Source organism: Marmota monax, unplaced genomic scaffold (genome assembly GCF_021218885.2).
Source record: "Marmota monax isolate L192 unplaced genomic scaffold, Marmota_monax_Labrador192_F-V1.1 WCK01_AAM20220418_F8-fsc00009, whole genome shotgun sequence".
Classification (NCBI taxonomy): domain Eukaryota; kingdom Metazoa; phylum Chordata; class Mammalia; order Rodentia; family Sciuridae; genus Marmota; species Marmota monax.
The window spans coordinates 18687012-18714426 of NW_026694710.1; the positions used below are offsets into that span (position 1 = coordinate 18687012).

At 42.5% G+C, this 27415-nt stretch overlaps 1 protein-coding gene across 7 annotated transcripts in view; it reads right to left on the reverse strand.

Moving 5' to 3' along the window:
- The window catches only part of Cc2d2a (coiled-coil and C2 domain containing 2A), a 100752-nt gene that overhangs the window by 50278 nt on the left and 23059 nt on the right, over positions 1-27415 (reverse strand). For all 7 annotated transcript variants that reach the window (XM_046423741.2, XM_058572400.1, XM_058572399.1 and 4 more), the window contains 12 exons: positions 25635-25723; positions 25210-25311; positions 24141-24236; positions 23254-23427; positions 20376-20538; positions 17708-17844; positions 16973-17104; positions 8730-8939; positions 7748-7854; positions 3368-3508; positions 1132-1288; positions 197-435 (listed from right to left, as the gene is read on the reverse strand). In XM_046423741.2, the coding sequence (XP_046279697.1) occupies positions 197-435; positions 1132-1288; positions 3368-3508; positions 7748-7854; positions 8730-8939; positions 16973-17104; positions 17708-17844; positions 20376-20538; positions 23254-23427; positions 24141-24236; positions 25210-25311; positions 25635-25723 (1747 nt within the window). The remainder of the gene's footprint in view (positions 1-196; positions 436-1131; positions 1289-3367; positions 3509-7747; positions 7855-8729; positions 8940-16972; positions 17105-17707; positions 17845-20375; positions 20539-23253; positions 23428-24140; positions 24237-25209; positions 25312-25634; positions 25724-27415) is intronic.

Here is a 27415-nt window from a genome sequence, read left to right on the forward strand (position 1 = left end):
GAATCACCAAATGCGAGCAGGCTCAATCTAATGTGCACTCACAGAGGGTAGTGGTTCTCCTGATCATGGAGCTCAATCGGAGTATACTTCACAAGGGGAGCAAGCATGTGTCTGCCTGCACCTGCACGCACCTGCACGCACGCACACACCTGAGTGGGAGGTGTCAACCTCACCTGTGGTCACAGCATCTGCTCACCTGGGGCACTGCTCATTGGGCGTCACGCTCCCAGCCAGGCTCAGCTCCGGGAGCAGCAGGGGCTCCCCCGGGCGCCTCCTGCTATGGGCTGCTCGCTCCCTCACCTTCTGCTCTAGCTCTCCCGGGTCAGTGGGCTCTGGAGGGACCGGCTTCACGGGCTCCTCCCCCGGAGGGGCCTCCTCTGCCTCCTCCTCGGGGTGTTCTTCCGCTGCCTCCTTCTTTTTCTTCTTCTTGGCCCTCTGAAGGGTAAAAGGCAGCCTGACGTCAATCAGGAGTTTGGGGATTTCCTTTAGGAGCAGTCTCAGCGCCCCGCAGAGCTGGAGGCAAACCCAGCCCATCTCTCCCAGCCACGCTCACTCGGGCAGGTTACTCGCCACCTGCCCTCTCTGGGCCTCAGTCCTCTCACCCAAGTGGGGACAGCATGGGAAGCTCCTCCCAGGATGCTGATGTGAGTTGGCGCCTGCTGGGTGCGTGCTGCCTGGGGCCTGCAACGTGCTCATGAACACTGGTTCTCCAGGCCAGCAATTCGGATCAAAAATTAAATTAAGGAGAGCAGCAGGTATTGCGGGTCACCCTGATCCCTTCCTTGTTGCCCCTGGATTTAGTTTTGCCGGGTTCTGTGCATAGTTACAGAGTTATCTGAGGGAAATAGAGGTGCTGTGCATCCAATGGGATAATCCATGCAGGACCCCTAGCCTCGTGCTCCACACGGCAGCGATTACTGTGTTATTACTTACTTGTTTGTTCATGCAAATACTGGCTCTGGTGTCAGCTAGCCGGGTGGGTTTTTAAAACAGAAGCATTAAACAGTCAATTACGGTGGAGCCAGCAGGAGACTCCAGTCTGCCAGTCCAGTCTCCCTCCTGCTGTCTTGGGGGCCACCCTCCTGCATCGTCCCCACCAGCCCCGCTCCAAGACCAGACCCATTTACACACTTGGGCTTTCTTCCAGGCTTTCCACTGCTGGTATGAAGCTCTATACTCTTCCATCTTCTGTTCGTACTCTTCCGTATGCTCTTCCAACAATTCATTTATTTCAGCTTGAATTTCTGCTTCATATGCTTTTTCATCAGCTTTTTGGTCAACTTTTTCCCTTTAAATGAATTTATAGTACCTTAGTTATTTCTTAGAATTAAGCAAGAGAGTAATAATCATAGAAAATGCTTATTCTGGGTTTGCTATGAGCAAAAGTGCTGTATATATATTACTATGACACTGTGAGAAAGACTGTCATCCCCTAAATAGGTGACTGCAGCACAGAGAAGTTATGTGATTTGCCCAAGAACCCACAGTTGGTGAGTGGTAGAGCTGGAGTCTGAGCCAGCTGGAGTCTGACCTCTCAGCAGAAATGCCTCTGGATTAAATGACCCACATGGGCTGCTGGCACAGTGCCTGTAAGTCCTCAACCCACAACCTAGAAGTTTCATTGCAGTGATTTTATTAACTCTCCATATCTCTGAGGAACCATTTGATTTTTTTCGCTACAGAGTCCCTCAGACCACTGTTTTGACATTGGCTTGATCATGTGAATTTTTATCTGATGATTTTGCTGATATTTCTGAAGGAGATAAACCCAAGCTAAGGTTTCCCATGATCTGTTCTGTAGATCATTAGTTCTGGGAGATGTCCTACCAACAAAAGGCGCAGTGGCCACATGAGCTCTAGATCAATTAATGCAAAGGTTTCCTTATTGCTGTCTATTTGGAGGCCTCCCTGTGTTAACCAACAGCGTGCCCCTGCGAGGTGGTGTGTGGCAAACACGCAGTGCTCATATCCCGCCTAGCACTTTGCAGGTGGTGCACTTAGTGATTGCTCTTTCTGATGCAGTCGGGTTTCCAAGTTCTACACTCTTAAATCTCCCCCATACATTTTAGATAAATTTAGTCAAGTGTCTAGAGCTGTTGAATGTCTAGGCTCCCATTACCTAGTAGTTTAGCAGGGAGCAGTACCCCAAGGCACAAGCTCTTACAAGTCTCTAGGTTAACTACCAAAGAAATCCCTTGAGATACACAGGGGTACCTGACATTTGTAGACTTTGGGAAAATCTGGCCCTTAAATTATGATCTATCTCTGATATACAGGGAACCATTCCCTTTGCTCACCGTTAATCAGGCACGAATAAACTAGTTGAGATTTCAATTATTGTTTGGTAGGCGAAATCATGTTTTATCATAAGGTGGATAGACAAATAAATAATATGAAAAAATGGGTAATCCAAAGGAATTTGGCTATAGTTACATATGGGTAAATTTCCTAAAGACATACTTATGAAGAAAGGGAAGGAGAGAAGGACAAAAATGAAGGAATGAAGAAACCAAGGAACCAGGCAGAAGGAGAGGGAAGGAGAGAATAAACTGGCAAAGACTAATGTATTGCTTTTGTGTGGGAGCGGTAGCTGAGGAGATGGAGTTGGGAAGCAAAAACACTGGAACTTCCAGGAGACATCTTTGGCTTTTATGGGACAGAATATCTGAATTTTTCATTAGCCAATTAACTGAGCAGACAAATGGTTAACTGAGCAGAAATGGTAGGTGCTCTTTTGGGGATCACGTATCTAAAAAAAAAAAAAAAACCTATGATTTCTGCTCAGACTCACCATTTCTACTTTCAGGTATATTTCTGGAAATCTTAGGCACATTTATCCTGAGGAACAATCCAAAAGTGTCTACAGAAGTGATGTGTATAAAGAGTTGAAATGCAGAACCAGCTCTAATGCCAATCATCATTAAACTGTACAAATTTTGCTGTGTTCATGTAACAAAATATTAAAAGGCAAAGAGAAGGAACTGCAGCTATGCATTCTCAAGTAGATGAACATCAGATAACATTGACGAAAAGAAGCATGTGTTTACTAAAGACTATACACAATACACTTTGACTTCTGTAGGTCAAACACAGCAATGTTAAAGTACACATTTCTGATTGTAAAACTATATAAAAGTGAGGAGACAGGATCACAGAAGTCTGGAGTGTTGTTACTTCCTGGTAGAGGGTGCTGGTGCAGAGGGGAACCCGGGCTGCCCTGGTGCCTACAATCTTTCCTTTCTTGACCTGGAGAGTAGTTATAAGGCTATCCATTTGTCGTTTTTTAAACCGTATCTATCTTACACATTTTTCTTGATGTATGACGTAGCCCAATAAAATAATAATAATACAAAAAAAGACAGCCTACTTTCTCAAAACAAGCTTCAAGGGCGTATTTGTAAACCTTTGGAACTCTCGAAGAGATTTCATCTCTTTCCAGACTTTTATGAGGGTCTTCAGCAGGTTTCTGTCTTTCTCTTGTTCCGCGTTACGCAGTTTCCTTGTTTGCCTACAAGACAAAATAACATGTGAATGTATATTAGAGTTATTTAGGTGTGTTTGCAAACAAAAGTGAAATTAATAATGCTACAGTGAAGGTATATTCAACTAGATAGCTACAAAATTTTTAGGCAGTGCTAGAAAACAAAATACTAATGTGAATTTGAAGGCTATAGGTTGCTGATCTGTTTTTGAGAGGTTTATTTGATTTTGTTCTCTTTAGGTGAATCTGACTTCAATTAAACTAAATTACCTTAAATTTCTTTTTTTTTATCACAACTATGCACCCTTAAACTAACAACCTCCTCTGTGGTTATAAAAATAAGGGACCCAACAGTAAAGGCAGTTCCCAGGGACTGAATTTTTGTAAACACTGCAAAGAATGTGGCTATTGCAGTTAACAGAAAATCACTGAAGGCTTTCTGTCATAAGAGATCATGGGTTCCCTGCTGAGCAGATGAAGTAATATTATTGCATGCCTTGGAGAATTTTCTGTGCTAATGAAATGGCCCGTATTTTTGGCTTGACCTAAAGAGGCATCATTTGAAAATGCTTTTTATCTTTACTTCCATTTTAAACCGTATGTGAAGTATTTAGTGCCTTATTTTAATTCCCCTTTATGATAGCCAGATCCAGATCCAACATGTACCATATTATGCCATTAATGAGTTAGTTAATTGATGAGAAGAGTATTGAATTATTTGAACAAATGCCGTGCATTATTCTAGGGTACCCAGAATGTCTTGGAGAGAGATGTCACTGTTCCCAGGGAGTTTATATTTCAGCTCAGGAGGCACACACACACATAAATGGTGACAGGACGTGAGTTTGTCTGAGGGATTGTCACGAGGACCAGAGGGAGCATGGCAGACCCAAGGGAGGCCTAAGCCTGGGAGCTCAAGTCTGTGATGACTCAGCCTCAGAGGAGCAAGGAGGCCTGGGTTTCCCATGGTTCAACTGGAGGCAGCAGAAAAGGAAGATGGCAAAAGATGATAGTCAGCTAGTGGTGGGGTAGCCAAGATCAGCACTCTCTGAAGAGCCAAGAAAAGCAGAACAGCGACAAAGTAGAAGATACATTCTCCTTGAGGACCGTCAGGCACAGTGGTGAGGGGTGCAGCTGTTGAAGCAGACCACCCAGGCCTGAGTGCTGGCTTTGTCCATTACTAGCCGACCTTGGGCAAGCTGTTTCGCTTCTCCATGCTGGTCTATGGAACAGGCGCCCTAACGGAGCCCACCTCCCGGGGCTTTGGAGGAGTAGAAGAGCTCCTGCACCCTGTGCTAGAACCCAGCTTCAGCCCTAGGTACGTGGTGCACAAATGCTATTCCTCTCTTTGGCCTTCAGCTGCTACTTTCTCTGCCTTATTTTTCAAAACTGTAACATAAAATGACTTTACCAAGTTACAGAACTCCCTTAGGCTTTCTGATAATTAAAAAAAAAAATTAAAAATATTTTTCTACCTCCTTTATTAGTTCCTAAAAAATAATTTCTGAGAAACATTAAAAAGAACTCAGAAAAAAATTGACACATGAGCTAAGGGAGCAAAGAATCCCCAGAAAATATTAAATTAAAAATTGTGGCCAGTGCTGTGGAGGAAGAGGGGAAGAAATCTGGGTAGGGAGGCAGGGGTTGATTTTTTGCAACCTGATACAGAAGGTCTGGAGTTTGGAAGGATGCCCAGCTCAGAGACAAGGGTTTGGGACCCATTGATATCTATGTGATTTTTGAAAACCATGAAATGAAATAAAATGAAATGTCCCATATTTTTGCTTGACTTAAAGTGCATTCATCTAGGAGAGAATGTAGATTTTTAAAAGGTTAAAAGGAAAACAGACACACCTGGGAACTCTGAACACCTATGCTCTGGTAGAGAAGGAAGATCAGGCAAAGGATGGAGAGAAGGCAACTGGCTGAGAGGAACAAGGCCTTCAGAAGAGGGAAGAGAGCACCTTAATGGGCAAAGTGTGGGGACGGTGTCCAGGCCCAAGAACTGAGAGGGCTGCAGATGACCTAGGGGCCATGGGGCACAGGAGTCGGAGAGCCTTGGTCAGAGGGGAGAGGGGCTGACATTGCAGATAATAAATGCTTTCCAGAAGTTTGGCTGTGCAGGAAAGTGCTGATACAAAGTGGTAGCTGGATGGGAACCTGGGATTATAGAATTTTAATTTGTTCAAGAGTGTGCACATCTCAGATGAAGTCTCAGTGAAGAGACTTAAAGTGTTTTCCCTGTAGTATGTGAGCATCTTTCCTTGAATATCCTGGTTCCAGTTTAGAGGACAAGAACCATGGTCATGATGCTGCTATGAAAAATAAAATAGAAAACTAAAGAGGTGCTGCCCAGGTTAACAGGACCAACAGAGGGCTCAGCCGGTGCTTGGGTGGGGAGCTCCGGGGGCTCTGATCAGCAGATTGCAGGGTCTTAAGGAAATGGGCCCACTAACAGAAACATCCAGGGACAGATCAGAATTTGTTTTACCATAGAATGAAAAGTCAGCAAAGGACTGAAATCCCTCTCTCTCTGGGTCATAAATGCTAACCTTCAGAGGTTTTCATCTCCAGGGGCCGCAGAACTATAGCAAAGGGTTTGCGATCAGTGAGTCCACCAGGCTTTGCCTAACACAGGTCTGTTCGTTTTTAAATAAAAATGAGTAAATATAACTTCATATAAATAATGATTGGTTTAAAAACAACTTGATGTCACTTTTTTCTTACCCAATTTGAGCAAACCGAAAATTATTCTCACGTAAGGGCTGTAATTTTTTCTTTTAACATAAAAAATTAATTTTCATTTTTTAGGCTGGGGATGTCACTCAGAGGTAGAGCATTTGCCTAACATGTGTGAGGCCCTGAGAAATTCCATCCCTAGCACTGTAAAAACAGATAAAAAATTTTCATTTTTAAATGTACCCTTTATGTTCTCCAATTATAGTATACAAACCGAATTAATTTCTGCTTTGCTGGAAGAATTTCTAGCTCATGGCTAGATCACAAAAAGCAAAAAATACACTGGAACTCCTTGATTATTTCCTATTTTAAGGATTTGTTCTGAGGAAATACTCACACGCAAATACTCAGAGGAATTTTCATTATAGTGCAATTTAAATAATAAAAAATAGGAATAATGCCTGTCAATTTGGGATTGCATAAACCATGTTAATCCACATCTGCCCACCTCTGAACGATAGAGTCTTAGACATATTCTAAGAGGGAAAGTTCTAAGATTCATTGCACATAAAAAGCAAACTGTAGAATGTCACATGCAATATTGCTTTAAAACTAAATACATATACATAACAACATCAGTACAGAGAATTGGCAAAAAAAGTGCTAACCAGGATTTCCCCCAGGAAAAGGGACTTTAGATGATGTTAGCATTTTATATTTTATCTGCATTTTATATGTAGAATATAAAATATAAATGATCAGGGTTTTACTTTTTGTATTTTTAAACTATGAATAATTTGAAGAAACAGAAAAGTGCAGACAATAAATAATATAACATCTATTGACATGTTGTTGTCTCCTTGACTCAAAATTTTTTTTAGATGAAATACTATAGCTACATTTGAAGACCCCATTCATTCCATCTTCATCCTTCCCTCCCTGGAAGAGGAAAACGGCATGTGTCCCTTCTGGATGTACTATACTCATGGGTGCCTACAACAAATGGGAACTGGGCCAAGTGTTCTTTAGGCTTGGCGAGTCATGGCATACTGTGAGCATCCTTGGACACCTGATTTTTTTATTCAACATTGTTTTCCATTTTATCCACATTAGTATGTGCATATCTAATTCAGTTATCTTAACTGTAGTATAGACATCTACTATAGACCAATGTGTGTTCCTACAGGATTGCTTTATTTCCATTTTCTTACTTTATAAGTGACACTCTGAACATCTTTGCAGATGTCACCATGTGCACATGCATATGTGACTCCTTAGATGCACACATCTGAATCAAATTTGCTGGGTCCCCACTGAGGGACACCTACAACAGTTTTTACTAATCTATGGCTGTGCTATTGTAGGAATTTTTGCTTTTATCTACAGAGAATGAGAGTTACCATTTCCCCACATCTTCCTTCATATTATTGGACTTCAAATTTGTGTTAATACAATGATGCATCTCATTATTTCATTTGGCAAAATTTCATATGTATTCAGTGCATTCAGGAAAGCTATTCAGAAAAATAGACATGTATATATTTAACAGAAAAAAAAGCAATAGTTGCAATTATAAACTTTACTTACTGAATTTCATGCTTATATTCTTTGATGGTTTTTTGGTTTGTATCAAGAGACTGCTGAGGTGTTTCTGGACTAAGGCTGGCCTGAACAGCATTTCTTAGAGCTTGGAGCTTAAAAAGATATGGATACAAGCTTTGTATTAGAAACTCTATCCCTATTGCACACAGTGTGACTGGACCCACCCAGCTCTCCTGGACAAAGTGGTGTGAACATTGGTGAAAGGATGTTCAAGTACCCAGCTGTCTCCAGACTTTCACCAAAATGAACTTTGATGGAGAACTATTCCATCTGTTCTTAAAAATCTGCAAAAATAAGACATAGTGTTTGTCTATCCTGGTCTGTGGCTCCAATAATTAAGCTGCTCATGAGAAATACTACTTTTATGAGAGTGTACCAGAAACCAGTTTATTTTCAAAGCTGACAGTGGGTCTTGGATATGAAGGGTTCTTGTGATATGAAGAATTCATAACATAATAGACCTATAACAGGAGGTATTATAGATTACTCTTATTTGAGCAGTAAGATTTAAAATCAGGGCATGAAATTGAAAGTGCCTGTAGTCCAATTACCCATGAAAATCTCATGTGATAGTGTTACATTGGAGATAAATCCAATAGTGGATTGAGCATCCGTTGGAGCAGCTGGCTTGTTTAGGTGCAACACTACATCAACTATATATAAATATGGGACTGTCTCTAAAGACAGATTTTTGAGTCACCATTGGTCTCAGGAACTGAGATCATTTTGGCAAGTAATAGCCAAATGTCTTCCATCTGATGTCATTTCTTGCCATACCACTTTAAGGTGTGTGTGTGCCACTGAGTCTGCATTTACTAAGTTACACCATCGATACCTATCCTTTGCCTCTGGGCAGAACAATGTGTCACATGCCCCAGACAGAGTAAGTTTTTTTGTTTTGTTTTAATTGTTTGAGCCCATCAGAAGAATTTTCCCCAAGAACAATAAGCATGGAGAGCAAATGTACCTTATCTGTAAGAAATTTTGCCTTGTTTCTCTGCTGTCTGGCAAGGTACTGGTCATATAACTGGGCCAGCTTGGCTGCCAAAACGTGCTCTCGGCTAAAACAGGGGTGATGAGTAAAGAGTAGCCCTGAGATGTCAATGTCCAGTTGGAAATTTCCAGGAGGGTCTCCGGATCCGACCATGTGCTTACTGCTGTGGACGTATTTCACTGCCTGCCAAAGAAAACAGGGAGTGGGTGGGACACGGTTAAAGCTCTTACTGGGTAATGATGGTCTCATCCTCCAGGGGAAGCAGTCAGGTGCCAAGCACCTCCTGCCCCCCCTCAAGTCAAGTGGGACATGCTTGTCACCTATTTAGGGTCCTGCTCTTCTCAGAATACTTGAAAAAGGCAAACAAGAGACTAGGACCCAGAAAAGAAACCACTTCCTTCTTGCTTTCCTATGTCTTTCAGGCTTCTTATTCTCAGTCAACTCTAATCCCGTTTCTTGAAATCTGGGGTTTTGTAGATGGTGCCCTTGAAATCCTTCAAATGTGAGAAGAATAGATTCTAGTCCAAACTGGTCATTATTTGGATCATAAATATACTCCCTCATAACTAAAATTTTAAAACATGTGGAGAAGTCTTGGTTTTGTACACAGCAGCAAGAGACTCCCATTTTCTTAGGGCAGTTCATGCTGGCACCCAGTTTTCCTGGGAAGGGATGAGTCAGCATTTAAAATAACAGAGGAAAAGGGGTGGGGAACCCCTAAACCAGGAATGTAAAAAAAAAAAAAAAAGAAAGAAATGGCAATTCCCAGTGAAAATTTCTTGGATTATTTGGTGTAGAGTGTAACAGATAAATCTTTGTTTTTCTTTCATAAAATCTTCAAAATACCCTACATCAATCACCCACGGGTGGTTGAGGTGGGGAGCTTAAAGGTGGAGGAGAGACCTCTTTGATGTTGTGTGTTCATTTTCTCTCCTGCTTATAGACACTGACTATAGTCAGGATGGGGTGGTTTGAGACAAATCACTCAATTCTTCCCTTTTGTAGACATGAGTTTTGGAAGCTGTTTGAGTTGTCTGAAAAATGATAATAGAAGCTTAGGTGGATAAGTGCTTTATTTACAAGTTATATGGTTAAATAGAAGTTGTAGAATCTCTAGTTGGAACTGAAACTTTAATCCTTCAGTCTATAACAGGATCTGTCATCTCTTCATTTAATTATTCTGGAGGTATCATGTCTTGATGCTGGATTTGGGCCAAAAGTCTTGGATTCTAGCCCTGGATAGACTGCTCTGGGACCTCATGCAATGTGTTCCCTAGGCCTCTATATCTTCATCTACAGAAATGGGATGCTGAGAAAAAGGACTCAGGTAGCATACAGTGGGTCACTAGACCTCACATAAAGCACTTCCCATATGTCATTTCATTTATTCAAGATTAATGGGTGCTTGCAAGTTGATTGGGGTTCATCTTCAAACAACAATCCATTTAGAGGGGGAAGAAAGCCCTGGGAGTTGAACAGATGTGCAGAAGAGGTATGGGAACCCAGAAGAAGAGATTCTAGCATTTGAGTCCTATGATTATAAGATATCAATATAATTGCCTATCAGTGGAACAGAAAAGGGGAGGTTCGTGTGTGTGCACATTGTAGAAAAGTATGCTCATTTATTTTATAGTGTGATCTGATTTTCAGTTACTACTAGTCATCAGAATAGTTGCCAATATTTGCATTTACAGTAAAGTAGATCTATAAGAGTCTGTTTAGCAGTAAGCTCCTGGCTCTGTTGTGTTGCTGCCTGTTTTGTGCTGGTCATCACAAGGAAGAACATTTGAGTTTATTTCATTTTATCCATTTGATTTCATACTTGTTTCTAGATTAGTAGGCTATTAATATATCTTTAGGATTTATGATTTCTTACAGGATTCACATACAGTGTGTCCTACATTTATATTAGTGAAATATTGTTTTCTGCTGTAAAATAACATTCACTCTGATGTTATTGATGAGAAATTTTTATAACTTTCTAATTTAAAAAGTATCTTTGTAAAAAACCGATGTGTTCACAAACATTGTAGGCTTGAACGAGAATGGATTATCTCAGGACTAGACTGCTCAGAAGACGCCAACTCTCTTCCTGTTGGAGAGCAAGACCCAGTTCCTTGTCTTTTTGTGGCATTTGTCCTCCTTTGTTAGACATTGAGAACTATCATGAAATCATAGCGACACTTTCTCCCAAGCAAGTCCACTTGATGTACAGGAGAAGTCACCCCTCCTGGGTCATCTCCCCCTCATCTTTCATATCTTAGGCGAGCCCCTTGTGCCTTTCAGAGGTAAGCTCTGCTCGTCAGTGTCCTTACACTTGAGATGACATCAGTGAGGCCCCTTTCTTCTCTCTCTCATTCAGGTAAAAGTTCTCAGTTATAACCTGTGCTGCTGTCAGAAGTTTCTAACCCACCTGAGGCCACTGCATGTCTGATGACCATGCAGATGACCTGGAAAATTAAAGAATTACTACTTCAGAAAGACATGGATGACCACACGTCAGTTGCTTCTTTGTAGGTTGCTCTGCACCTGCTGGTTCTAGCCTAGCTTTTCCTCCTTCCCTGGAGTTCCAGAGTCATAAGATCATAGGATCTGGCTCTCAGGTTCCTTCTTGTACTCTTCTTGAGGTGAATAAGCAACATTGGTAGACGGCTTCTATTTAATTGGAATGCCACCTGTGCCACCTTGAATCTCCTTCCTCAAATCTGCAGTAGCTCATGTTCCAATCATTGCTGATGCTCTTGGCCTTAAGCTCAGCTCAATTGAATATAAAAGGCTTCCAGGACTCCCAGTAGCCATGGAGCTCAGCTGCTCAAAACACCCCAACACTATTCCTATTAGGGAGAAAGACTCCTAGTTCTTTTTGTGTTGCTGTTGTGTCTGTTTTCTCCTCTCATATATCCTGAAAACAGTAGCAACTAGCTCTCTCAAGAACAGATAGTATTTATAAAGTAGATTTCATTGTGAACTTGACTTCATTCTTCAGTCTTCAATTGGAAACTGAAAACCAAAACTATAAGAGGTAATATGTATGGATTATCTATTGATATTCTCAGAATGTTCCAAGATTCATATCATTGGATAAAACGATTTAAAGTTGCATAGAAAAATAGTAATCATGGCTGGTATTAAAATGTGTTTCTACATTTATCCTAGGAAATTAGTAGGAACAAAGCCCAAGTTCAGTCTGCATCCTGTAGCAGGTTCTGAAACTATTCTGAGTTTCCCTGCGGGAGCTTTCTCATTTCTTTCTTCTAGAGAAATGCCATGTTTCTTTGAACACGAGTTTAGTTGGGTACATGATTTACTAACAACTGTCCTTGGTATTGAAAATGAAATGTGGGAAAATTCAATTCTTTGATTCTTTTCCGTTGGAGTTGTTAAGCTAGGCCATCAAGGTTTATGGAAGATGGAAGAGTAGCCTGCTTGAACTAGGAGAGAATGAGGCCCTTCGCATTCAAGGAGAACCAAACAGAGAGAGAGAGAGAGAGACAGAGAGAGAGAGACAGAGAGAGAGAGACAGAGAGAGCGAGCAATGTCCAATTTGGCTTTATTATTATTACTATTATTAGTATTAGTAGTAGTAGTTTGGCACTGCAGATTGAACCCACAGGTACTTAAACCACTGAACCACAACCCCAGCCCTTTTCATATTTTTATGTAGTGACAGGGTCTCTCTGAGTTGCTTAGGGCCTCTAAAGTTGCTGAGGATGGCTTTGAACTTGCGATCTTCCTGTCTCAGCCTCCTAAGCCACTGGGATTACAGGAGTGTGTCACCGTGCCAGGCTACATTTGGCATTTTAATTTTTGGATTAGTTGCCTCTTAGAATGTGATAATCACATCCTTTCTAATTTTAAATTTGCCTTTTTTTTTCTGTATGAATTTCTCTATCTTTAAGCATCTCTTCTCAATTTAGGAATAGCAGAGTATTTCACTTTTAAAAACGATGCTTTCTGTCATTAAGAAAATGTTCATAATATCAAGAATGAATGAACACCCCCCCCCCCCCAAGGTACTGGGGATTGAACTCTTACTCTTGAGACAAGGTCTCATTTTATTGCTGAGGCTGGACTTGATTTTGAGATTGGCCCTGCCTCAGCTTCCCAAGTAGCTGGAATTAAAGGTGTGTGCCACCCACGAGTGGCCATAACAACTGCCTTCTAAAAAAAACTCCTAACTTATCTTCTGGGAGGACAAACAATCCATCATTCAGATCTGTGGTCTAGTGCATCTAACCAAATAAGAAGTAGGCTTGCCTTTAATTGAGGGACGGTTTCTGTGAGTCCTGTTGGGTGGAGTTGGCATCAGACCTGAGAGCTCCGAGACATAAGGCACCCGGGGACAAAGGAATCACTGACTCCTGATCTAGATCAGACTTGGTTTTCTATCATTTGGATAACAGAACTAAGCCAAGTCCTAAAAAAAAAAAAAAAACTACTCTTTGCTAGAAGAGAAAACTGAGTTAAGAGGAGTTGAAAACAAGGTATTTCTTCTAAATACACTTAGTTAAATCACTTTAAAGGTATTTGGTTTTCATTTGCACTAAGCTATTTCTGCGTGCTGGGCACCCTACCAAGTTCACAAGGATTCACAAGGAGAATGGAATTCACACCTGCCCTCTGAGTCACTCTTGGGCAGAGGGGCTGGGAGAGAAAGATGGATGAGCCATCCATGAAACAAATGGCCTCTACCTGTCCATCTTTGTCTCTGCTTCTACATCATGTCAAAAACTCCTAGATGGAAGGTCTGTTTGGACCTGAGACTGAAAATACAGGACATATAGCATATTGCACAGAACAATGGAAAAACAGCTTTTGGCATCAGACAGACCTGAATGAATGGAGGAAAAGGTTAAAATAAGTAAATAAATAAACTGCAAAACTATTAATTCTGAAAGAAAAACGTTGTGCTTTGAATACCTGGAAGGTTACATAATCATATAAAAAAGACAGGGATGGACAAGTCGATGATTAACTTAATGGGTAACCTGTTATAGAAAAAACAAACAGGTAAACTGTCTCTTCCATTTAATTGAAACCCCTGGGCCTCTGTGGTGGACAGCTTAAGACCTTCAGATGGCCTCATTCCCCAGCCCACCCCTCTAAGCAATGCCCTGGGAAGACGTCAGCCTCGGACTTTTCCTTTCTCTAATTTCTTTTGCTCTGTGAGGCAGTAGGACAAGCCCCTTTCAGTGGAATGATTTTCTTTCTCTACTTCCCCATTCTTACCCAACAGGTAGGAAGATCTACCCTCTCAAAAACATTGGGAGGGGTAGATAGTTGGAGATCCTGCTTATGAGATCACTCTGTATTTGTCTTTCTGTGGCTAGCTTATTTCATTTAGCAAGATGTCTTCCAGGTTCATCCATGCTGTGGCATATGGGAGGATTTTATTCTTTTTTTACTCCTGAATAGTATTCCACTGAACGTGCCTTCATTGTCATATGTTAAAGGCTTGATTCACCAGCCCATGGTGCCACCAGGAGGTGGCAGAACCTTTAGGAGGTGGGGCCTACGGAAGGAAAAAAGGTCTATGAAGGTGGTCTCCTTGAAGGGGATATTGGGACCCTGGACCCTCCTTTCTCTCTTTTTGTTTACTGGTGGCCAAAAGGTGAACAGTTTCCTCCACCACTTGTGCTGTGTCATCACAGGCTGTAAAGTACAGGATCAATTGGCAGTGAAATGAAACCTCCAAAACTGTGACTCAAAACTTTGTCCTATTTTTAAGTTGATTATCTCAAGTATTTTGTTACAGTAATGGCAGTAACACGTCCACTGTGCATATATATCACATTTTCTTTATTTATCTACCCATAGACAATGAGGTTGTTTCTTTAACTTGGGTACTATGAATAGTGATGTGATGCTTAGAGGGGGACAGAGGGACAGGAAGATGTTGGTCAGAAAATATATAATTACAGTTATATAGGAGAAATAAATTGATTTATTATACAGCATGGTAACTATAGTTAATGATGACTATTCTTGAAAAATGCACAAAGAAAGTAGATGTTATATGTTACTATGAAAAATGATAACTATGAAGTAATGTATTCATTAATTGGCCACCATTAATAATTTTAAAACATTATGTTGTCTGTCAATTAAAAAAAAAGCACTGGAAGTAAATACTGTCCTTTTCTATTCAGTTTCCCACTCCCCACTGGCTGCTTCCCAAAGGGAAAGGAGGAATGGATCTGAAAGATAGTTGGCTGGAGCCCAAGATCCTGGTTCTAGGTTTTGGGCTGAGCAAGGTGAAGCTGCGGTCTCTGGCTGGACTGTCTTGGCTGTCTCCAGGAGATCTCCATAATTTCTTTGGCACTCCACGTAGGAGCTCATCGTATGTCTAGGCCCAGCTATGTCTAGGTGGGGAACGTCGTTCATGGTAGGTGGACTAGGCAGCTGTCTTGTCTTGGGTCCAGGTGGTGTTCTGTCAGCTAGACTTACCCATAGGACAACTGATAACCCGATCCCTGACTCCAGTGCATTTCCAAATTAGTTTAGAACTTCTAAAGGGGACAGATAAGATTAATTGGGCTCCCTCATGCCCTACTCTCCATGTTAATTATTCTCCTGTTTTCTAATTTTAACCCACGATTTAGAGCTTCATGATATCAGTGTTTCATGCTGAAATGGATGGACGAATGAAAAGATGGGCTGAAGGCTGATCCATGCCTAAGTTCTTACTTACTGTCTCGATCACTAATTATATCATGTGTCTTTGTCATGTAACCAAATAGATGATGAATCCCTCATGGGCTGAGCTCAGGTTTGTGCTTGTTTTGCAAATCTGCTCCCAGGATCATATTTCTTTACAAAGTAGCCATTCATTAGTACTTGTCTCTGATAACAACGTTTTATAGAAACTTCTGATTTTTAAAAGAGGCACATCCATATATCATCTCAACCCTGACACTGACTCGAGGAGGCAGAGAAAATCATGATTATTCTTACTTTTCAATTAAAGTGACAAGTCCAGGGAGGGACAGGGACCTGCCCAGAGCCCCAGAGCAGTGAGACAGCATGCCACTGCCCAGATTCTCTGAGCTGAAACTGTCTTCTCTGCTCCTCACCGCACTTCACAGAAGGATCATTATACCCCCTCACACTGTTTTATCAGGGCTGAAATATTTCAAATTCAAATTAATGAGCGTTTCTGAAGGAAGAGGTCCCAGCAAAGCAAGAGCCATAGTTAACAAGGAGAGGGGACAAGCCCATTGATCACAGCCAACCCTTACTAAGCTCTGTTTTAAGTACTCAGATGCTGCCATGTTTGGAAATGGTTCATCTGCCCTCCCCCCCACCCTGAAAGATTCAGGAGGCTTGGTCCTCTTATGGTAGAGAAAATTTTAAGAGATGGGCCTGGTGGAAGGTGGTTAGGTGGTATGGCACTGTCCTCAGAAGAGGTTAATACTAGCCTCCTGGAGTGAACTAGTTCTCAAGAGGATGCATTGTTACAAAGCAAGTTCAGCTGTTTTGGGCTTTCTCTCTGACTCCTGCCACCGTGATGCCTTCCACCATAAAGCCCTCAGTAGAGCCAAGCAGATACTGATGCCCTGCCCCAGAACTGTGAGCTAAATAAACTTCTTTTCTTTATAAAGTTCTAACCTGCAAGTATTTTGTTATCAGCAATATGAAACAGACCAATACATGTGTATTATCTCATTCAATCTGCACAGTAGTCCTAGGAGGTAGACATTATTTCTGTGTCTATTTCATAGATGAAGAAATTGAGGCACAGAGAGATTGAGGACCAAACTCATCCAAGAAGTAGTACAGGGAAGACTCAAATTGGGCAGTTTGGTACAGAGCCTAGTACAATACAATAAAAAGGATTTACAGGTGTAGCAAATCTCCAGTTAGATCATAAAAAGATAACGAGTGGGAAATTATCCTGCAGTGTATGTGTGATAACTGAAGAGAAAAGAGAGGGTCAAAAGACAAAAAATAGAAATTAGGGTGGCTACTCTGAATATGCAAATAAAGATGCTGAAGGAGTATTCCTGGATAGGAAACTCATTCTTTGTATATGAAGGGGCTAGAAGGGACAAGGTATTTACCTGCTGTTTGTTCTTCATGCTCCTTAGGAATTAATTAAAAAAAAAAATCAAAGTGGAAGTTAAAAATTCAGCACCCCAAGCTCTCCAATAAGCAAGGCCTTCTGTTTCATCTTCATGTGGACTGGACGGGGAGAGAGGGGGAAAGAGGGGAGGTACCTTTCTATACAAGGTCTCCAGCTCTGCCTTGGTGCTTTGCTCCTGAGTTGACAGCAGCGGCCTGGAGGGAAACGGCCTGATGGGGCTTGGCAGAGCTAGGATTCTGCCGTCATCTCCGAACCACCTCCTTCCCTGCGATCGAGCAGACAGAGGGACCAAAATCGTTTCTCTTTGGATAGAAAATGGTTAACAAAATAAACAATTTTAGGGAAATTCTGTTTTGACATTCATATTTCACGTACTTCATCCTACCCCAGTAGGACTTTAAGAGTTTGTTTCCACTGGAAATTGAGCCTTCACTACCACTCCCTAAAATTCCCTGACTACCCCTGTCCCCGAGAAAGTTTAAGAAAAAGCTTAAATACTTGAGAAAAAAATTATGTTCTGTTCATTAAATATTTAATGGGGAAACAACTATAGAAGACAAACTTGAAATTGAGAACAGTCTGCCTATGGACACTTTAAAAATTCTGTGAACAGGGAAAGGTTGCCAGCATCTGATTAGCAGAAAGCTCAGATTCGGCTGGAGGAGGCTGGGTTTTGAGTAGCTGAGAGGTTGTGTTGTTTGAGGATCATGAAATGTTCGTAAGATAAGTTAAACACACACACACACACACACACACCCCACAAAAATGAATGAATCACCTTCAGTACACAAACCCAAAAGAAAAGGACAGTATTGGACACAGAAGTGTCCAGTACCCCAGGATCCCAGGAGAGCAGGCCCACACTCACAGGCTCCTGCACCAGCAGTCTGTTCTCCATGATGTTCCGATTGGTGGGTGCCACCTCTGGTCTTGCCCCAATGTAAAGGCCTTCGTCTTCAAGGAATCTGGGCTGCATATTCTCAGGAAGCTTTTTATAGGTCGGCACTAGAGAGTCCACAAATAAAGGTTAGTGTCAGCCTGAACATTTCAAACCCTGCTTGGTGAATCTAAATAATCACCAGAGATTTCATTCATGTTCTTGGGAACTGCAGATTCACCAGATTAATTTCCAGAAGCATAACCAAGGAAAAGATGAATGTGTGGACAGCACATAAAAAATTCAGGACCTGACTCTGCAGTGTGGCCTACGGAGAAGAATCATCATGAAATATTCACATCAGAGGGCCCAGGGACATGTTTTAGCTCTAGTACCCTTCAACCCAGTGAATCCAGGCCAGCCATTTCTTCAAGCTGTTCCTTCTGTACAACAGATAATAGTTTTTACTTCACTGTGTTCTTGGCGGAATTACATAAAGTATGAGGGCATGCTCTGTGAACGCAGAAGCTTCTTTGAGGGCTGGGGTGTAGCTCAGTTGCTGTGCTTGCCTAGCATTTGCAAGGCCCTGGGTTTGATTTCCAGCACTGGGGGTGGGGGGGGTGGGGTGGGGGAGGTCTCATTGAGTAAATGTGACCGTTTCCTCATGGATTTGTTCATTCTTTCTTCATTCATAAAACAAATCCTCCCTGAGAGCCTCCTCATGCCCAGCACTCTCCAGGCTTCACATTGTAAGCCAGGCCCTGCCCTGTGACCCCACTTAGGTCCTAAGAGGAGCCATGTGCAACATCAAGAAATTAAGGCGCACACAGGGTCATGCCAGAGAGTGATGTGAGATGCAGAAAATGCAGAGGTGACAGTGATTTAGGGAGGGGAGGGGTTCACTGGAGGTGACTGGAGATACAATGGCACCTGCAGGTTGAGAAGGAAGGAACTGGCGATGGGGCAGGAGGGCGAATCCATCGAGGGCAGAGTGTTTACAGCCATGCTCCACGCAGGGACGGTCCCATCAATGGCACGCTGCGTGTGTGATGGCCATCCCATAGGGTCATAACAGGACTGAGGTCCCTACCATCAGGTGTCACTTGCCTATAGTTCTCAGGACAGTAACACGTGGTGGGGTGCTAGCCTGGAAGCCTCAGGCTCCAACACAGAGCCTATCTGTGCAGCGCGGGCAGGCAGGTCTGCCTAAGAGCATCCTGTGATGTGCGCACAGTCACAGACTCACCCGGGCATGCGTTTCTCAGAACGTGTCTCCATTGTTCTGCAATGCATGACTGCACTTAAGACTGGGCATGCTGGGGAATCAGAATCTTCCAGAACATTCTGGGGTAGTGAGCAGACCAGGGAGCAAGCAAGGGGAGCTTTCGGGTTACAGAGAGGGGTCTGGGGCTCTGTGCTGGGGAGGCACTCAAGCAGATCAATGATTCCAACCAGACCACTGGGTCTGTTGTGGCAGACCGGACCAGAAGAGACTGAGAAGTTGGGAGAGGGTGGCCTGTATGGGTCAGGATGTCACTTCAGAATTCATGGTTACTGTGAACTTGTTATCTGTGTTGTCATTATCTCACTCTGAGCCACAGCAATACCCAACGGTGCTGGGTGGCCACTTGGCCACTGCATTCCTGTATATCCACCAACTAACACCAGTGTGCCTAGAAAAACCCATCTCTACTCCTCAGAAAATACGGGGCAAGCTAATGCTTCACCTCCGTTCACAGGCCAGATACCAGCTCATCATGAATCTAGCTAGTGGTCTCCAAAATTTCCATCCAAACATTTTTAATTGCTCACCCTATATATGTTTGCTTATTTATTATTACACATGCACTGCGGTGCCTCCAAAATTAATCTAAGAAAGGATGAGGCCATAAATTAACATAAGCAGGTGTGCTCTTCCTACACCCTGGTGGGGGGGGGGGGCAGTGAGTAAACTCTCCTTTGGAAGCCACTGCTCTCAACAATAGTAAAGTGGCAGAGACAGGAGTTAGATTTTTGAAGACCTACTATGTGTGAGACACAATACTAGGCACTTCACTCATGTTATTCCTTCAATGCTCACAATCAAAATAAATGCCAAAGTTATTTTTAATGTGGTGGCTCTAATATACGACTTATATGTTTGAATAAGTCCACACAAGAGATGACAGAACATCTATTATAGGACTTAGGTGTTCTGTCATCTCGTGTGTGGACTATTAGGGCTGGTAAACAGGAGGACCCGCCGGCACTCTTAGAGGAAAAGAACAAAAAGACCAGGCTACAAAGGAATCCTGGAGTAATAATGCAGGTTCACTGGACGTTGCCAACTCCAGAACCCCGCCACACCCCCGAGGGTGAGAAACCTCACCCAGCCTGAATCTCAGGGCATCACATATTTTTGGTCCCTAGAACTGGCCACTGATCTGATGAAGAGGCCCTCACAGCTCCCTGTTGTTTCTTTTGTATTCTCTGAATGACTATTTTTTAGTGGATTTTTTCTCATGGTCTACATTTTTTTGTTTAAGATTTTTTTCTTGACTGCTAGAAATCAGGTTAAACCTTTCATATTTAACAAGACCATCCTTATATATCAGCCATATTTCACCTGAAGGAAAAAGAGGATATCCATGCTGAGCAGGAAAGTGGAAAGAAGAAGTACCTGTCAGTCTACTGGGTATGAAGAGGATTTCTTTTTCCTTCTGCAGCCAAACATGGACACTTTCATAATCTGCAGGTCTGACAGCCACAAAATCATTGGCCACGTGATCTAAGCCCAAAAGGAAGTCCTCGGCATCCTTACCATTCAGTAGCCCTTCCTCATCCTGCAAGATGTTAAAAATTAACAAGAAAAAAATCAGACCAAGATTTTTAATTTACTTAGGGAAAATAATTATTGATAACTGAGCTTATCAAACTTAACAGGTCTTGCAACAAAATTACCTTTACCTTTTCTTGCGTTTCATGAAAGCACAGAATTGTTGACCTTTCATATTTAACAAGTGGGTTTTTGCTGATTCTTTTTCACTAATATATGTATATATATATGTCAAAATCAGAGAGTGCTGACTCAGAAGAGTCAAAAATCCCGATAAAGCTGACCTCCCTTTTGATGTTTATGTAAAGAACTTGGCCACATAAGTCATGTGGCATTTAACCTTCCAGCCAGCATGGACCTAGGGCTGGGGTCACAGGCTATGCTTGGATGGCTTGGCTCTGAAGCCCAGCTTCTCCTCCTGCTGCCTGGGGGACTGGGGAACTTATTTAACTTTCTGATCCTCAGTTTTATCAGCCTTAACGTGGGGGATGTTAACAGAATTTACATCTTAGGACTTCATGAGGACAAGAGAAAATCAGGCATGTACAATTTCTAAGCCCAGGGACTGTATTAACTGAAGTATGCAAATTTCGTTTATTTTTCAAACTTTTTCTCCTTCTTCTCTTTCTTCACCTATATCCTTTCTATTTCTCCTCTTATTCTAAAAATGCAAACCTGGCATCCATGTTTGAAAAATACCTTTTAAACCTTGGGGACTTCCACACTGTCCTTCAGAACTTGCCTCTAAGGAGTAGAGTGTGGTGGAAGTGACAGCATAGAACTTCTGAGACTGGGTCCCCCAAGGCACTATGGCTTCCTCTGAGTCTCTCTCTTGGATCACTTGTTTTGGGGGAAGCCATCTCTCAGGTCATGAGAACTCAAGCAATTTTATGGGGTGGTCCCCAAGGAGAGATGCATAAGCCACCTTGCAGACAGATCCTCCAGTCCCAGCCACCTCCAAATGTCTGCAGCCTCGACCATCTGGCTGCAATCATGAGAGATTCCAAGCCAGAGTGACCTGAATATTGACTTGTTAAATGAATACTATAGAATAAAGTGAAATGTTCCTAAGCTTTCATAGACCTAGCTAGGAAAATACATTTCTGGGAAGCATGCTTTGAGGGAGAAGATTATAAGTGAAGCACAGAAATAAGCCAACTATGCAAATTTTGGCACGTTTGGCTGTTTTCCATTTTCAATTTTGAATGTGGCAAAATATATGTGATATAAAATTTACCATCTCAATGATTTTAAGGGTACAACTCGGCAGCATTGAGCACATTCACATTGTTGTGCTACCAACCCCACTACCCATCTCCAGAAATCTGAAACTATACTCATTAAACAATAGCTCCCATTCCTTTCTTCCCCCAGACCAATGGAAACCACTATTTTAGCTTCTGTCTCTATGATTTTGATTACTTTAGTTATCTCATGGAAGTGAATCACACAATATTCATCACCCTCTGAATGTCTCCTTTCATTTAGCATAATGTCTTTAAGGGACATCTGTGTGGCAGCAGATGTCAGAATCTCTTTCCTTCTGGAGGCTGAATGGCTTTCTATTGCATTTCTGTGCCACGATTGGCTCATCCGGTTATCTGTCAGTGAGCACTCGGGCTGCTTCCTCTTTTTGGCTTTTATGAACACTGGTGTCCAAATCTCTATTCAAGTCCCCGTTTTCAAAATTTTGTGGTATATCCTCAGAGTAGAACTCATAGATCATATGGTAATTGTGTTTAAAATTTGAAGAGTCACATACTGCTTATAATAGCTGTACTATCCTCTATGCCCCCAGCAGGCTCCAAGAGTCCAGTTTCTCCACATCCTCACTCAAACTCATTCCTGTATATTTTTAATAACAGCCACTCTGATGGGCACCAAGTGGTTTTAGTTTTAGTTTTAGTTTGCATTTTCCTAATGCTTAGTGTTGTCAAACATCTTTTCACCTATCTATTGGTCATCTGTATATCTCCTATGGAGAAAGTTTTAGTTAAGACCTTTGCCCAATGGGATCCCATTAATATATACAATTCTTATATGTTATCAGTTAAAAACTAAATTTAAAAAAGACCTTGTCCACATATATATGTATATATATTTTAGTTGTAGATGGACACAATACCTTTATTTGTTTAGTTATTTTCATGCGGTACTGAGGATTGAACCCAGAACCTCATACATTTGAGGAAAGCACTCTCCCACTGAGCCACAACCCCAGCTCGACCTTGTCCCTTTTTAAGTGGTATGTTTTCTTTTTGTCTCACAAATACCCATCATAATGATGGAATCTGGGTTGTAGCTTGGTTCTGGTATTGGACACACAAAGCTGCTCACTGGTAAGGTTGTGGGGAGAGGAAGTGTGGCTTCCTTTGCTTTTCACCAGCAGTTTGCATGTGAAATGCATGCTAATCGCTGTGCAGAGTCTAGCAAGAGAAATCTGTAAACCATGTTATCTCATTTTTTTTCCCTACACGAGAAAGAGGGAAAGAGTTAACAAAGGCCCGCACTACTCAAATTGTGGGGTGCACCCAAGAGCTGCAAAGGCCATGGGAAGCTAACTCCACTCACTAAGCAGCAGACCTACAGCTTGACTGGGCCACAGGTGAGTTCTCCCACCTGGCCCTGGCAGGTGCCTGGCCACTTTCCTCCTCACTAGGCCATCCCTGTCCTCGTCTGTCCCGGCAGTCTTTCCCCTCCTCGTGGCCATCATGTTCAATACCGTTTTGCTTCCTCCCTGGACAGGTGGCTCCTCTTCCTCCCCTGCCGCCTCCTCTTGACTAGTTCCATCTCTGGCTTTCATTTTTGTTTTTTCCTCTGATTCCTCTGGCTCAGGATCAAAGTTGAAAGTAAAGAAGTTATAGGCCTCTTCTGCAGAAGGGAAACCTGGGGGCGCCTAAGGAAAGCAGGGAGCAAGAGCAACTTCAGACACTTTGTACCAAACAAGTTCCACACAATTAGCTGACAGCCAGCTTGATGCTAATGCTCTCGGGCACATTTAGGCCTCCTAACTGTTGTCTCTGTGGAAAGTTCTAGATGACTGGTAATGAATTTTAACAAGTGCAACAGGCAATTGGAAGCCTTTTTTAAGTAAGTAACTCTAATTAGTTACTTTCTAAAGAGCCAGCAATTATTTACGTCCCGGTAAGCACATAAATATAGTATTTACAGCAGTAAAAGCTTTAGAAAAGATGATTAATGAACCAAAAATTGGATTCATTGATCTACAGGCCAATGCTGAGATAATTTCGCTTAATTATGAGAAATATAGAATTTGTTAACTTAAAAAAAAAATGACCTTTTTTTGGTTTTGGCTCTTTTGTTAGTACTCTCTTCTCTTCCCCATAATGAAAGGTGGTGTAACTTCAGACTGAACAAATTGTCTTATCACTGATATTTCCTGCCTTCCATGCACCCCCCTTCCCCAAATGAGGCAGTTTTGAATCTCTCCAGCTAGATTCTAGGACTTCTGAAAGTAGGAATCTCTTCTCTTTCCTTTTCTTGCATGCTCCATGGGGTAGGAATCAGGAATGCACACGACCAACTCTTATTGAATATTTTTTAAAGCACAAATAAACAAGGGTGGTTTCAACAGACAGGATTTCTTACCTGGGGTTTAGACTTGATTCTTTGCTCACGGAACTTGACCCTTGAATAACTTTGGGCATCATCTTTTTGTTGAATGCTTTGTATCTCTTTCCCAGGCTATATGAGTAGAAAAAAAAAATGATAGACGGATGAATCATTAAAGTCAAGAAGCTAAGGACAAACTAAATTGAGGATAAATCCTCCAAAAACTTCTCTTCTGATCACCGATGCATTTCATCATTCCAAAGAAATGAAATGCTTATGAACTTCAAATATCCTTGAAGGTCAAGACTGAAAAAATACAAAATTTTATGCTCAATAAACCCTAAAATGAAAAGGGTTATTTCATCCTATAGATCAGTAAATTATCCATGGCATAGAAGATCATTTCCAAACAGCTTATAAAGAAAAGTTTCTGTAATGTCTGATCATAAATAAGTCCAATGCTGCCTCCTCAATCCCATTTTGGTGGGCTCCAAGGGCACCCATCAGAGGACTGAATCCCCCTGTACCTCCAGTAGCTGCTAATGTGCCTGTCACCCACACTGAACTCCTCAAGGTCAGGCTGTTATAGGTCCAGGTGTGGCTCGCTGTGTTCTGAGCCTATTGGACTCACGACAGGCAGGCATCTCCCATGAAGCTGGCTGGGCAAGAGGTAGAGTGTGTTAAAGGATCACATCCTAGGTCACCTGGACAGTGGACCAAGATCACAGGTAGAGAAATTTTGGTCGTATCTAGTGGAGGCCAGGTTGTTCAGTATTATTTCCACTTGATGTTTATGTGTTCTCAGAGGTTTGCATTCAAAGAGATTAAGCAGTGGCTTGTGTTGGTGAACTTGGATTACTGACCAAGGTATTCCAACTGGTTTTCCCTTTTTCTGTCTGACTATAGCTTCTGATGATGGTGCAGACTTACATAGAGAGGGCAGATCATGTGCCAGGAGCCATCAGAAACTCTGTGAACACACATTACCTCAATGAATCCACAAAGCAATACCTGAGGTCCTGGTATCATCCTTATTTTACAGAAGTGAAAATGGATCCAGAGAGTAGAGAAGATACATGTCAAAGTAAGATGGTCCACTTCTCACCTCTGTGCCAAATTCAGTCTCCGATTCTCTCTCCTTGGGACTTCGTAAGCGCCTGGGTCGTGGGGTGGGAATTTCCTGCAGCAACGCACTTTCTGCTTTGGACTAAAAGTTAAAACAGAAAATTACTGCTACATGTCATGAGGAATGAAAACCTCAGTCACCATCTCACTAGAGAACAACCAGCAATAAGCTCGTGTAATATGCCTTCAAGAGATTAGAGCAGGGGAGACTGGTTGGAAAAATGACATCAATTGTCATGCATAATCTTCATCAGTGCCAATGGAAAATCCTACATTAACATTTAGAATTTGAAAAATAAATGGAATGGTATTGGGATCTGCATGGTTGGGAGCACCCAAAGCAGGCAGGACACACCCTGCAAAATGGCAATGGGCAGGGAGGAGAATATTCATGCAATTGCTCACCCTCGCAGCTTGCAGTTTCTCCCTCATGCGTTCCCTCATGGAGAACTCTGCAAAGCCCGTTCTGGAAGCTGATGGAATTGGAGGCAAGCCTTTGAAAATAAAGGAAAATTATTTTAAGTCTTTTTTTTTTTTCCTAAAGAGAAAATTAAATTTAAAAAGGGAGAGAATGCAATTTTATTTTGCCAGTTCAGACCTTTTCATAAGCAAACATGAGAAAATGCTGACAACCCTTCTTTTGACACGGTAAGTGTACATCTTGGCTTCTTGAGACTGACGACGAGAACCTGGGTCTGCCAGGGCCTGTCGCCTTGAGTTAACTAAGAATAAAATGAATGACATGTGACTTTCCAACACTTACCAACTCAATTACCATTTGCTGATTTGAGAACAGTCTTCTCAAATGGATGGCCAATGAGTTTGGGTTTTATGTTTTAACTTTGACCAGAGAAACTTTTCTACAGGATTAGGCCACAGCCCTGGGCTGCATCACAGAGACAATATTTTGCACATATTATTGTAAACATCTTGGACCAGTGGGCAGCTATTGTGTCAAATGTATGTTTTCCTCAATCTTCATGGCACTCTGATAATCCAGATAGAGAGGACTTAGGTGTTGCCATCACCAGGTATGGTGAAGATGAAGACTCCAAGGCCCCGTGAATAGATGCACAGCTCCACCATGGCTCACCTAGGTGGCGGAAGGCTTGGGATCAGGTCCCAGCTCTCTGTTCCCTGATACTCTACGCCATTACAAAAGCAGTGGAAATAAAATGGAGTCTTTGGTAAAAGGAATGTCAGTCTGGTGAAGCAGAGTCACTGTTGGAAGAGAAAGAAGTGATGGCAGGAGTCTGGGGTTATGTAATGGGGGGCCTCTGGGGAATCTTGACTGTGTTCTCCAAGAAGGCAGAGGCCTTGAAGAAAGTGAAGGGAGGAGGAAGTCAGTGTTGCAGTGTTCTTAAAAGCTGTACCTGGGTGTAGGTACAGGATGGTTGGGTCGGAGTGGGCAAGGCATTGCGGACCCCCCACTATACCGTCTGGGTGTAAGTTAATAGGGAAAGGGGGTCCTTGGGAATCAGTGTGACCTCACAGTGATGGACAGGTGGGAGGCAATGAACAGTCCTTGGTGGTGGCAGCAGCGATGGGCATCATTTGGAACTTCTTAGATATATGAAGCCTACTGAGTCAGAATCCAGAGCACTGTCTAGGGGATCTAAACACACTCAGGTCGGAAGGCCCTGGTCTAGAGAAAGAAGGAGAAGGTGTTGCAGGTCCACCTGAGGCTGTCAGGAGGGTGAGGCTCCTGAGGGGGAAGGCCGCTGGGCCTTAGAGCTTAGTGAGTTTGCTTAGAGCCAGGATGGGTCAGGGGTGCTTGTCCAGGACACTGAGTGCTGGGACAGGGCCAGGCCCAAAGGTAAAGACTTGGGAGCATTTTGACCACAGAGAGCTGAAGGTTTGAGAAGATGCTGAGAGGGAGAGATGCTGCAAGAGAGAGGCTCTGACATCGACCACACTGTCACAGGAGGCAGGCTGGTGGCTGAAGACAGAAGAGCTTAAGGACAAGAGGCAGAGAAAAGGATGTGACGAGCGGCAGAAACAACACTCTGCCATTCCTGGCTCCTGCTTTCTGCACACACCCTTGTGGGGCTTCGAAGCCTATTTGTGCAGCAGGGCCACTCGGGTTCTGTTGTGCTGTCTTCCTTTTGTGACAGAAAGACACACAGAGTATGCCTATCTCGTCCCCAACCACACTTACTCAATGTCTTCATGGAAGCATGAAACAT